Source organism: Oryctolagus cuniculus, chromosome 12, assembly GCF_964237555.1.
Source record: "Oryctolagus cuniculus chromosome 12, mOryCun1.1, whole genome shotgun sequence".
Classification (NCBI taxonomy): domain Eukaryota; kingdom Metazoa; phylum Chordata; class Mammalia; order Lagomorpha; family Leporidae; genus Oryctolagus; species Oryctolagus cuniculus.
In genome coordinates this window covers 58,338,953-58,353,200 of record NC_091443.1, presented here as the reverse complement: position 1 = coordinate 58,353,200, position 14,248 = coordinate 58,338,953, and the positions used below count along the sequence as shown (strand labels likewise).

The 14,248-nt window shown below is 36.0% G+C and overlaps 1 protein-coding gene across 5 annotated transcripts in view; it reads left to right on the top strand.

The window, feature by feature from the left end:
- Positions 1–14,248, top strand: part of DPH6 (diphthamine biosynthesis 6) — a 232,300-nt gene that overhangs the window by 101,249 nt on the left and 116,803 nt on the right. For all 5 annotated transcript variants that reach the window (XM_002717996.5, XM_070053968.1, XM_051822558.2 and 2 more), the window contains one exon: positions 411–529. In XM_002717996.5, coding sequence (XP_002718042.1) covers positions 411–529 — 119 coding nt within the window. The remainder of the gene's footprint in view (positions 1–410; positions 530–14,248) is intronic.

Here is a 14,248-nt window from a genome sequence, read left to right as displayed (position 1 = left end):
CTCACTCACAGAGATCTTTCATTTAGGTCATTTTTCTTGCCACTTTTTTCTTGGCTTTCCATGCTCAGAAACTCTCAACCCATGGATATTTAAAAGCCGGAATTATCACCCATTGGCATTTGTAAGCTTTTTAAGCTCTTTTACATAGATCTAAACTTAGAGACTTACTAAAATTAATATTTCTGGTCTGCCTGGAGATTTCACTTTTATCTGTTTATGCGTGGCCCAGGGAAGTTAAATATGTTTATGTTATATATATAAACCTCATTATGCAAAACATGTTTTTTAAATTACTTGAAATGCTAAAATTCTTGAAAGAAGCATTATGTTTAAAATCAAAGTAATTGTTATGGATCCAAGCAGGGGACATTAAGATATGGTCTGATTTTTTGTTTCTTTTTCTTGTGTAGGTGTAAAAGGCTCAATCTCCAGCCTTTAGCTTACCTTTGGCAGAGAAACCAGGAAGATTTGCTTCGAGAGATGATAGCATCTAACGTTCAAGCAGTGATCATCAAAGTTGCAGCTTTTGGTATGTAGCCAGACTTTCAAGGGAGTTGTCAGTTACCTCATAGAAATCTCAGTTCACTAGTAAACATTTAAAATGAAAAAGGCAGAGTAATTTAGAATATAAAACTATGGAGTCAGAAACAGAAAAAGTTGAGTAAGCACATTGTGTGAAGAAGTTATAAAATGGCCTTCTGGCCATTTGTCAAAGTAATTAATGGTGAACTTTTTTTGAGCATATAACTGATTCTAAAACGAATATTGCATTATGGCCTTTTAATTTACATTCTTCTTATATGATTTGGAATTCAGGTTTATAGGAAAATAGGAAATACTATGAAGAGTTTCTGTGTAGACTTTTTTGGTAAGCCTCTTGAAGTATGTATTTTACACAACATGATATTTCCCTGTATTTTTAAACAAATTTTGATAATACTAAAGTAGAATGATTAGTTTTCTTTGTGTTATCAAAAATAAACATTACTGGGTTTTTGTTGAGGATATGAAGAATCATGTTTGAGAGCATGTTATTTGATCAGTTAGTGTAGACACAGCAGGCAGGTGGTAATCTGATTCAAGTATGGATATTATATATGAATACATTTAATTTGTTGTTTTCCATTTTATAATTATATTCATTTTTGAGAAACCAGAGAATTTGAGTCCAATATATTTATTTCATGAACCTATTACAGAAAATGCCCTGGAGCTTCAGGGTTCCCAAAGCCTAAATCATGTTCCTCATTTGAGAGTGTTTGCCTTGCTGACTCTGAAATAATGAGGTCGCAAGCTGTGGAAGACTTTACAGATAAATTCACATTTTAAACAGCATTAAAAGAAAGGGAAACAGTACAGATTCCATAACATTTCTCCTTTGTAAACACACCAAGCTTTTCTCATCTTGTTGAGATGTTGTCTTTAGTGAAAAACTTTAGAGAACATGTTGCTTGGCTTGGCTGTTAAAATGATAAAGATTGAGGTGATGTTATGTTCTCATTTCTGAGAAAAGGCTGCTGAACAACTCTCATAACTAAAGCCATCACTGTAGATATATTTGTTGTAGGCATTTCTATGTGAATCTATATAGAATACACTGGCTTTCTCTCTGTCCCTTGTTCTCTCTGTTGGGTTTTCTTAGGTTGCACAGTTCTGTAATGAAATTCTCATGATACCCCACTGGAAGATACACATTCTCTCCCTGTTACTACTGGATGATGGACTATATTAAGATCTAGAGAGACCTGCTTCAATTGAAAGACAGACCCATAGAATTTAACCTTATTGCTACTTTTATAATAGTATATAACTAATATTTTGTTATTTATTTGTGTATATGGTACTCTGTAGGGGTTACAAGTGGTAAAGAACTGTAGTAAACCTTTGAGTAAAGTATAAAACTAATTTTTTTCTTGGCATCTCAATAAGAGCTGATTTTAACATTTACTGCACATAGTTTCTATTGATTATCTAAAGGTGTACAAAAATGAAAGTTTATTCTTGAATGCAGTATTAAAGTGTTTATTGACTCACAGAGTCCTAAAGACATAGAAACACATAAGTGATGCAATATAGCTTTCCAAGTTTTTTCACCTTTCTAAAATTGTCACATAAGGATTTAAGCAAGAATTGGGACAGTAAGACCTTTCTGTGGGAGGAGATCAGTAAAATGTTGTGGCCCATTTTTCCACAGGATGATCTTATACCAGAAAAGAGTTAGTTTTACATGGATATACAAAAATACATTTTTGATGATTATATATAACCTTGGTGTATGATGGGCATTAGTGAACTTGGCAATATTTTCACACTAATAGCTTCTTGGTATTTAAAGGACTTTCTGTTGGTTTTCAACTTACTGAAAGAATCATTTCCTTATTGGATTTAAGAACTTCATTTAAGAAATTAAATAAGATATTATAAGTATTTCTCTTAGAAATATTAGATTTTGATTAGATGGGTATTAAATGAAAACCCTTATTATATCATATTAAATTTTCATAAAAATAGAATCCATGTCTTCTTCCACCAATCACCCCCTTTGTCAGAGACATGCATATCACTAATAATTGATCATCAGTTGATCACTTCTTTGTGTATATACATATGTATACTTTATTCCCTGGTATTATGACTTTATATTATCATATAAATGGTATCTTTCTCTGTATATTGGTCTGCAGCTTGTCTTTTTTTAGTTTTTTTATAATAGCTCCAATTGCAACTTGTCTTTTTTTACTTATTATTATTGTGAATTTTTCCTGTATCAATAATGTGAATCATGCATTAAGAATTCTTTTATTGAAGTATATCAGATAAAAAATTGCTCAAATCCCAAGTATACAGCTTCTGAATTTTCACAAAGTGAACATACCAATGTAATCAGCACTCAATTATCTTTATAAATCATTGCAGACATCTTCCTAGTCAGTTCTTGTCCTCCCAAAGATAAGAGCTCTGCTGATACCTGAAACTATAGATTAATTTTTCTTGTTTCCTAATTTTATATAAATGGAGTCATACAGTACATACTCTATTATGTCTAGCTTCTTTGGCTCAATATTATTTTATGAAATTCACCCATATTATTGAATGAGGCAATAGTGAATTCATTCTCATTATAGAATGATGTGTTTCATTGTAGGATTAATACTGCAAATTAATTATCCTTTCTGCTTTTGATGACATCCAAGTCGATTTCCAGTTTGGTGCTTTTATTATACTTGATCTTAGCCAAAAGGCCGAGAAGCAATTGCTACTGTTATTAATAGTGCTGCTGTGAACATATGGGGTCATCTTTTATTTCTGACCCATATCTAGAAAATACTTTTCTTCAAAAGCCTTGGTTTCATTAGTATGAGATTATATGTGTGTATGTATATTTGTACACCTACTACCTATGAATTCTGATATTTAAAAATCAAATTCAGGACTATATAAGGACTAAAATAATTCTGTATTCTACCTCTGCCTCTTTTCTTCCACAATGAAAAATAATGCTTTTCAAAGACACAGGAGATGCTGTTTTTTAGAAAACTCATAATTACCAAGAATAAAAAAATCAAGTAGCAAATCTACAGTCCATTCTGGAAAGAAAGAAGGAAGGACTTTCTTATAATTTATTCATAAATATATTAATTACATACCTCATTTCAAAAATAAATGAAAAATCACATGCTGTGGGGAGCAAACCGGACTAGACTGAGTTACTGGAATTAAGACTTATTCTATGCATCTGCTCTCCCACAATATGGCGCTGGGAGAGAAGTAAACAGCTTCCGCACAGCTGCCTCCAGTTCAACCAATAAACTGTAGGACTTGCTCCTGATTGGAGGAGAGCAGCGTACTCGGCGTGTGGGCAGCCGAGTTAGGATTGGCGGAGGAGGACTATAAAGGAGGAGAGAGACGGCATGCACCAGGAACATCTATGGGGAACATCTAAGGGGAACACCTGTGCAGCCCCCCAGAGAGCCGGCCGGCGGTGTGCCGCTCCCCTGCGGAAGTGGGGAATGTGGCCAGGGGGAACCGCCCTTCCACGGAGGTGGAAGGGACAGTAGCCAACCCGGGAAGAACCAGCAGCAAACCCGGGGAGGGCCGAGCAGACGAAAGAACAGCGCAGGGTCCTGTGTCGTTCCTCCACGAAGAGGGGGAGCGACAACAAGCTGTATTTTGTAGGTGTGAAGAATCCCTCTTTTTGAGTTTTGCAGAATGTATCTGATTGCAAAACCAAGAGAGGGAGATGATAGAGAAAAAGGATGAGACCACTTATATTCATCACTGGAAAAACACCTGCTTCTTTAAAAATGTATTATTTGTGTAGTAAATAAGTCACTCGGAAAACCATGCAAATTAAGGGATGTGTTTAACCAGTTAAATGTTTTTGTATTAACAGTGGCTAGGCTATTTATCTTTATTTAAAATTTTTACTTTTTAATTGATGTTATAACTGCACATATTCATGGGGTATAGTATGATATTTGAATATGTGTATGCAGTACATATTGATCAGATCAAGATGATTAGTATTTTCATTTCCTTATCATTTCTTTATGTTTGGAACCTTTGAACTCCTTTCTTAAAATACATCATAGGTTATTGTGAGCTGTATCACTCCACTGTGCTGTAGAACATTTCAAACATGTTCCTTCTATCTAACTGTGTTTATGTACCTGTTTGCCAATTTTCCTCTACCCCCAGCACCCCACTCCCAGTCTCTAGTAATTACTATTTTCCTTTTAGTTCAACACTTTTGTCTTCCACACATATGAGAGAGAATTTGGTATTTGTCTTTTTGCATCTGGTTTATACCACTTCAGTTGTTCTCTTCTGGTTCTATCCATAACTCTGCAAATAACAGAGTTCCATTCGTTTTTGTAGAAGACTAGTTTTCCATTCTGTATATTTGCATTTTCTTAATCCATTCATCTACTCATGGTTATCTGGGTTGAGTCTACATCTTAGCTATTGTGAATAATACCATAATAAACATGGTAGTACAGATATTTCTTCCACATGCTGATTTGTTTCCTTCGGAAAAAGATCCAGAAGTGGGATAGCTGAACCATAAGGCAGATTTATTTTTAGTTTTTTTCAGAAAAGCCCCATGATATTCACAGTAATGGCTATTTTAATTTACATTTGTACCATTAAAGTATATAATAGTTCCTTTTTTCCAAAATCCTCACCAGAATTTGTTACTTTTTACTCTTTTTGATAATAGTCATTCTGGCTTGGTGAGATTATATCTCATGATGGTTTTGATGTACTGTTCCCTAGTAGCTAATGATATTGAGTATTTGTCTAGTATTTTAAACATTTATATTTCTCCTTTTGAGAAATCTATCATTTGCCTAATTCTTAATATTTTGTCTTTGAGGTTTTTTGGTTCTTCACATATTCTAAATTCTGATCCTTTGTCAGATGTATAATTTGCAAATATTTTCTCCAATGATGTTGGTTATCTCTTCATTTTCTTGGTTGCTTCTTTTGCTATGTAGAAGCTTCTTAGTTTGATATACTCCTGTTTAACTATTTTTGTTTTTACTGTCTCTGATTTATGGGGTTTTACCCCCAAAATTGTTGCCATTGCCAATGTCTTGAGATGTTCCCATATATTTTCTTCTAGTACTTTCACATCTTACAGCTTATATCTTTGAGTGCCTTTTTGTACAGACTTGGAGGTGAGGGATGGGTATGGGGGTACAAAGTGTTTGTTCATTCTTCAGTATGTGTTTTTAGCACTTTTGCCACAGCTGGCTATAGATGCATAGATTAATTGTGGGTATCTTAATTATGTTCCATTAGTCTACATATTGGTTTTTATACTAGTAACATGCTGTTTTGGTTGCTACATCTCTAGTGAGATGGCATTGGTACATGCCACCTTGATGGGATTGAATTGGAATCCCCTGGTATGTTTCTAACTCTACCGTTTGAGGTAAGTCAGCTTGAGCATGTCCCGAATTGCACATCTCTTCCCTCTCTTATTCCCACTCTTATATTTAACAGTGATCACTTTTCAGTTAAGTTTCAGCAGTTAAGAAGAATTGTGTATTGATTACAGTATTCAACCAAAAGTATTAAGTAGAACAAACAAAAAAAAAATACTAAGAGGGATAACATATCAAGTTGCTCATCAACAGTCAGGGTGAGGGCTGATCAAGACACCGTTTCTCATAGTGTTCATTTCACTTTAACAGGTTTCCTTTTTGGTGCTCAGTTAGTTGTCACCTATCAAGGAGAACAAGTGGTATTTGTCCCTTTGGGATTAGCCTATTTCACTCAGCATAATGTTTTCTAAATTCCTAACAGGGATCACTTTTCAGTTAAAATTTAAACACCTAAGTCTTTTGTCTTTCCACATGAGGTTAGGATTGTTTTTTCTTGTTCTTTAAAGAATGCCACTGACGTTTATTTATTTATTTGAAAGATTTATTTTATTTATTTGAAAGACAATTACAGAGAGAGGTAGAGAGAGAGAGAGAGAGAGAGAGGTCTTCGATCCGCTACTCACTCCCCAGATGGCTGCCACGGCCGGAGCTGGGCTGATCGGAAACCAGGAGCCAGGAGCTTCTTCAGGTCTCCCACGCAGTTGCAGGGGCCCAAGGACTTGGGCCATCTTCTACTGCTATCCCAGGCCATAGCAGAGAGCTGGATCAGAAGTGGAGCAGCCGGGACTAGAACCAGCACCCATATGGGATGCTGGCGCCTCAGGCCAGGGCTTTAACCTGCTGTGCCACATTGCCAGCCCGCCACTGACATTTAGATGAGGATTGCATTGTATCTGTAAATCACTTTGGGTAATATTTTCCATTTTTGTGTGTCTTCAATTTTTTCACCAATGTTTTGTGATTTTTACTGTAGAAGTCTTTCATTTCCTTGGTTAAATTTATTTCCAGGTATTATTATTTTATTATTACTTTATTATAAATGAGACTGCTTTCATATTTCTTTCTTAGTTCATTTTTGGTGTATAAAAATATTACAAATTTTTGTATGTTGACTTCCTATCTTGCAGCTGCACTTAATTAATCATTTCTAGTATTACTTTGGTAGTGGTTTTAGGTTTTTTAATCTATAGTATCATATCATCTGCAAACATAGTTAGTTTTACTTTTGCCCTTTCTGTGTGTGTGCCTTTTATTTCTTTCACTTGCCTAATTTTTCTGGCTAAGACTTCTAGTACAATGTGTAATGATAGTAGTGAAAGTGGATATCCCTGTCTTGTTCCAGATCTTGGAACAGCTTTTCCCCCATAAAGTCTGATGCTGACTCTGGGTTTGTCATATATAGCCATTATTATGTTGAAGTACATTCCTTCTAAACCTAACTTTTTCAGAATATATATCAAGAAGGGAGATTGAATCTTTTTCTTTTGATATTCATTCTTTTTTATAGAAAACTTTATTATTTAATAAATATAAATTTAGAAAGTACAACTTTTGGATTACAACGGTTCTTCCTCCCATAACCTCCTTCTCAACTGCAAACCATCACATCTCCTACTCCCTCTCCCATCTCATTCTTTATCACGATTCATTTTCAATTATCTTTATATACAGAAGATCAACTCTTTATCAAGTAAAGATTTCAACAGTTTGTATCCACACAGACACACAAAGTATAAAATACTCTTTGAAGACTAGGTTTACTGTTAATTCTCACAGTACAACACATTAAGTATAGAGAGCAAGTGCACAGTGACACCCGTTATTGATTTAACAATTGACACTTTTATTTATGATGTCAGTGATCACCCAACGCTCTTGTCATGAGCTGCCAAGGCTATGGAAGCCTCTTGAGTTCACCAACTCCAACATTATTTAGACAAGGTCATAATCAAAGTGGAAGTTCTATCCTCCCTTCAGAGAAAGGTACCTCCTTCTTTGATGGCCCATTCTTTCCACCAGCATCTCACTTAGAGAGATCTTTCATTTAGGTCATATATATTTTTTTTTTTATCACAGTGTCTTGGTTTTCCATGCCTGAAATACTCTCATAGGCTTTTTAGCCAGATCCGAATGCCATAAGGGCTGATTCTGAGGCCAGAGTGCTCTTTGGGACATCTGCCATTCTATGAGTCTGCTTTGTATCCTGCTTCCCATGTTGGATCGTTCTCTCCTTTTTAATTTTATCCATTATTATTAGCAGACGCTGATCTTATTTATGTGATACCTTTGATACTTAATCCTATCTTTATGTTCAGTTATGAACTTAAACTGATCACTTTAACTAGTAAGATGGCATTGGTACCTGGAAACTTAATGGATTTAGAGTCCCATGGCAAGTTTTTAGCTTTACCGTTAGGGGTAAATCCAAGGGAGCGTTTGCCGAACTGTACATAGGGAGCGTTTGCCGAACTGTACATCTCCTCCCTCTCTTATTCCCACTCTTATTTTTAACAGGGATCATTTTTGATTGGATTTAAACACCTAAGAATAATTGTGTGTTAATTAAAGAGTTCAACCAATGGTATTAAGTAGAAAAAGAAAATGCTAAAAAGAACAAAACAGCTGTTCCTTGACAGGAGAAGGGCTAATCAAGTTATTGATTCTCATCATGTCAGTTTCACTTCTACAGGTTTCCTTTTAGGTGCTCAGTTAGTTGTCACAGATCAGGGAGAATATATATTTGTCCCTTTGGGACTGGCTTATTTCACTCAGTGTGATGTTTTCCAGATTCCTCCATTTTGTTGCAAATGACTAGATTTCATTTTTTTTTACAGCTGCACAGTCTTCCATAGAGTACATATCCCATAATTTCTTTATCCACTCTTCTATTGGTTGATTCCATGTTTTAGCTATTGTGAATTGAACTGCAGTAAACATTGAGGTGCAGATAGCTCTTTTATTTGCCAATTTAATTTCCCTTAGGTAAAATCCGAGGATTGGGATGACTGGGTCGTGTGGTAGGGCTATAATCAGATTTCTGAGGTAGAGAGATTGAATCTTCTCAATAGCTTTTTCTTCATTACTTGAGATGATCATCATATAACTTTTTCCTGTATTCTGTTGCTGTGTATTATATTTATTGCTTTATGTATTTTGAACCATCCTTTCATCTCTAGTATAAATCTTGCTTGATCATGATGAATGATCTACTGTTGTTTTTGTTAGTTATTATTTACTGATTTGAAAGGCAGACAGAGAGAACAAGTTCTCATCTGCTGGTTAGCTTAAATGTTTACCACAGCGGTGCTGGGTTGGGCCAAAGCCAGAAGCTGAAAACTCAGTACAGGTATATAACTCATCTGTCAGAAACCCAGCTACTTAAGACATCACTAATGCCTCTGAAGGTCTGCATTAGCAGGAACCTGTGGTTTTCTTTTTTGCCCTGTTCTTTCTGGTTTTGTTATCAGGGTAATGCTAGTCTCTTAGAATGAGTTTGAAAGAGCTTCCTTTCTTTCAGTTTTTTTGGAATAGTTTGAGAATTGGTGTTAGTTCTTTTTTAAAAAAACAAATATATATATATTTACAATTTCACAAAAATTTTCTTGTATTTTGCCTGATCTGGTGGATCTAGCACTAAGCTTAGAATTGAAAATTTTATGTACCAAAAAAGGGAATCACTGTGTCTATCGCACTAAATTAGTTCATATTCTTAAAGATTCTTAGGTAGATGCAAAATTTCACCCCCACATAGGTGATTTAAAGCCAGTCTGTAAATACAGTGCCAAGTGTCTTATGGTTCTTTATCAAGTCCTGTAACATATGCCACGGAGAAGGGTTAACAAGGCTGCTGTTTTTACTGGCCCTGTGGGTTTATAAGACATCTACAAATCTGGGAATCCTCATTATAGAGAAGGTTATAGGTCAAAACAGGTAATAAATGGAAATACGGGAGAATCATTAGAGATGGAAAAGCACTTATAAATGAACTACCATTCTAGGGAGGGATACAATCACATGACCTCCCTGCCAGAGCCTCCAAGCTAGGGATTAATACTATCAGGTGTCTCTTTCAGATTTTGTGCTAATCTTAGCTGATATTAAGAGAAAACTCTGGATCTGTTTTCCATAGAGAAGGAAATTCAGTGATATTCCAGCTCTACCTAAAGATTCTTTTATTTATTTATTTTTTTGACAGGCAGAGTGGACAGTGAGAGAGAGAGACAGAGAGAAAGGTCTTCCTTTTGCCGTTGGTTCAACCTCCAATGGCCGCCGCGGCCGGTGTGCTGTGGCCAGCACACCACGCTGATCCGAAGGCAGGAGCCACTTGCTTCTCCTGGTCTCCCATGGGGTGCAGGGCCCAAGCACTTGGGCCATCCTCCACTGCCTTCCCGGGCCACAGCAGAGAGCTGGCCTGGAAGAGGGGCAACCGGGACAGAATCCGGCGCCTCGACTGGGACTAGAACCCGGTGTGCCGGCGCCGCAAGGTGGAGGATTAGCCTAGTGAGTCGCAGCGCCGGCCAACCTAAAGATTCTACCTTGATCATTTTAACAACATAGTGACAGAGTGTCATTTGATGACTCAAAATGAAAACAGCACACTACAGTTACTGCTCAGTTCTTCATTTATGAGCTGTATTTACCAGTTTGATCATTTTTCTGATAACTCAATTATTACTTATGAATTAGATAGGTGGGGCTTCTGAACAGTAGAGTTTCTACACTCATTGTAGGCATAAATCAAAACAACATGTTTCTGAGATATCTTAACTATAAAGGAAAGCATATTTCTACTCTCTGTTGTAATTTAATCTTAAAATAACTCCTCTCTGGACTTGCACATTAGAGTTTTTATGGGAAATCTGTGGTGTACTCACTCAGAGCCGTATTTAGTATAATATACCAAATAACAAGCTCATGGAGTGTACTTTGTAGTTGTTCAGATTGCACAACTTTCACTTATCAGTTTTGGTGTTGAGATATATTGCTACTTGATCAGTGTCAGCCCTGCTATCTAGATGTTCTATAGGATTTTTTAAATTTTATTTGTTATGCAAGTTTAATGTATTTTATATATACAAATTTAGGAACATAGTGATACTTTTCACCTTACCATCCCTCCCCCTCATGCTCCAACCCTTCTTCCTTCTTCCTCTTCCATTCCCACTCTTAATTTTTACACGATATATTTTCAGTTTACTTAATGGTCATAGAGTTAACCCTACACTAAGTGAAAGAGTTCAACAAATAGTATGAAGAAAAAAAAAACTGTTCCTCAATGGAAAACAAAGACTGTAAACAATCAAGATGTCCAATACATTACATTTTAGTTACTCTATTACTTCTGTAGGATTTTTAGTACTGGTTGTCAGATACTACATAAAGCGCGAGAAAAGGTCTTGCTTATCCAAACAGAAACACTAGAGGGAGCTCTCTTCTAGAAGACTGGCTACATCTGGAAGTGGGCTTGGAGGTACAACAAAGCTTTAAGTAACTGGACTAATAAAGAATATTTACTTTCCTGGAACGTCATATCAGTCAACAAAACAAGAAGAATGCTATACTTTTCCCCAGGGAAGACAGCTGAATGTTCTAATCAGTATCAGTATGGAAGTTGCTGTTTTTAAAGATCTCTGGCCAGAAGTGTCAGAAGCCCAGCTCAAGATCCCCACTTACAGAAACACTTATTGGCCTAAATTATGTTAGGATTACTGAAGTGTATGACTTTGTTATTTTTTTTTCTAATGGCCCAGGTATGATAGATAAAAACGACTTTTGTTTTTCCCGTGTAATATTGGTTAGAATTAGACATATAAAGGAACAACATTGTGTTTTCCTGAGGGAAGCATGTTACATAATGAAACCAATGACTGTTAAAACCTGTACTGTAATATCTGGAATGCAGTAATCTCCATGAGCCAGATGGAATCCAGAATTTATTGAACAGTAATGTCTGGTCACTACCCTAGTCACCATGAGTGTGAATGTACTTGAGCAAAGTTGTTTTTGTTCACAAGAAATGGAAAATAGTAGTATAATTCTAATCCAGCTTACATGCTCATCTGGACCAATGTATATCCATTATGTTGGCGGAGGACCTAGAGAGCTGTTCTTATGGACATGTTACTTATTTACTGTGGTGTTTGATTACTTCTGTTCTTGAAGTTATCAGTACACATTGATACCGTGTGAGGTTTCTGAATTGCTTGAGTATGAATTGCCAATCCAATGTTTTGATTTAACTCTATTTCTCATATATTTTGTACCATATTACCTGTGTGGGATAATAGAGAAAATACTTTTATATTTCTATGAAGTTAGGGCTTTCTGAACAAGTTTTATAGACTTGAGACCCAAACTAAAAGACAAGATTTGAAACTTTTTTCATCACTGGAGAGACAGAACTTGAGAGATTTACATCTCTGGAGGTGTATGTTTACATTTCAAAGGGGAAAGAGTGAAATCAGGACCTTTGAGACATCTCCTGTGTTGTAAACTTGGAGAGGAGATACTCATTTTTGCCTCCCCTAAAAAGATTTATTTGCATTCCAAAATGTGAAGATACAAGTCTTCCTTTACTTTTCAAGGAAACTCAGGAAAGGAGGTAGAACAGCTGTCTTTTTCTCCATAAATCAACATGCCTACAGTAGATGAAATTACTTGCAGTATTAAATCTTGGTCACATCACCTTACTCCTGTGTTAAGAGCTGGGCAGAGAAGTGTCAGAACAGTATTATTACTTACTTTGTAAAACCAATAATAATAATCTGTCCCGGTCAAGGGATTTATATTGACTTTTTTTTTTTTTTTTTTTTTTTTTGACAGGCAGAGTGGACAGTGAGAGAGAGAGACAGAGAGAAAGGTCTTCCTTTGCCGTTGGTTCACCCTCCAATGGCCGCCGCGGCCGGTGCGCTGCGGCTGGCGCACCGCGCTGATCCGATGGCAGGAGCCAGGTGCTTTTCCTGGTCTCCCATGGGGTGCAGGGCCCAAGCACCTGGGCCATCCTCCACTGCACTCCCTGGCCACAGCAGAGAGATGGCCTGGAAGAAGGGCAACCGGGACAGAATCCGGCGCCCCAACCGGGACTAGAACCCAGTGTGCCAGCACTGCTAGGCGGAGGATTAGCCTAGTGAGCCACGGCGCCAGCCTTATATTGACATTTAACATACTAGTGGATATAGATATTAAAAATTAACAATATTTGAAAGTCTTAGAATAACAATTCTAACATCCTTAAAATATAATTTCTGAGAATAGTTAAAAAGAAATTTTTATGTTCTTTCCTGAATTTCACCTCCCATTTGAAGAGATTTTTATCTATATTTTATGAGTTAATTTTTATTATATAGTGTACACTCTTTATTTTTAAAATTTTTGAATATATAAATAATGTACTGTATGCCTCATCCATTTAAAGTATAAGTTTCAGTGTTTTAGTATATTCACAAGTTGTGAAAGCATTTCTGCAATCTAATTTTAGAATATTTTGTTCCCAGAAAAACCTGATACTTACAAGCATTTGCTCTTCACTTCCCTCTAAATTTTATACCTCCTCTGCTCTGCCCAATCCAAGAACTATGAAATCTTTATGTGTTCATTTCTATATAGATTTGCCTGTTCTGGAAGCTTTGTGTCATTGGCATCCTACACGTGTGGCCTTTTGACTAGCTGCCTTCACTTAGAATAATGTTTTCAAGGTTCATCCATATTATAGCATGTATCAGTACTAAATTTTCTTTTATTACCATGCACTCTATTACAAAGATGTACCACATTTTGTTTAGCCATTCATCAGACTATGAATGTTTGGATTATCCCATTTGCAGTTCTGAATAATGTTCCTATGAATATTCATATACAAGTTTTTCTGTGGGCATAGATTTTCATTTCTGTTGGGTATACCACCTAGGAATGGAATTGCTGTGTCATGTGATTTTAAGAAACTGCCAAACAGATTCCAGAGTTGCTATACCATGCTAGATTCCTATCAGAAATGAATGAAAATCTCAGTTTTTCAACATCCTTACCAACTCTTTGCTATTTTCTATTTTTATTACTATCCTAATGAGTATAAAATTGTATCTTGTGGTTTCATTTTGTATTTCTCTAATGACGAGTGATATAGAGCTTCACATGCACAAATTGGCCATCTTTTTCTCTCTTTGGAGAAATACCATTTTTGCCCATTTTTAAGTGAGGTATTTATACATCTTTTCACTATTTTATTGAGTTGTAGAGTTCCTTTTTTAAAAAAGATTTATTTATTTGAAAGACAGTATTACAGAGAGGTAGAGACACAGAGAGATGTCTTAGATCCACTGGTTTGCTTTTCAAATGTCCTCAATGGCTATAGCTGAGAT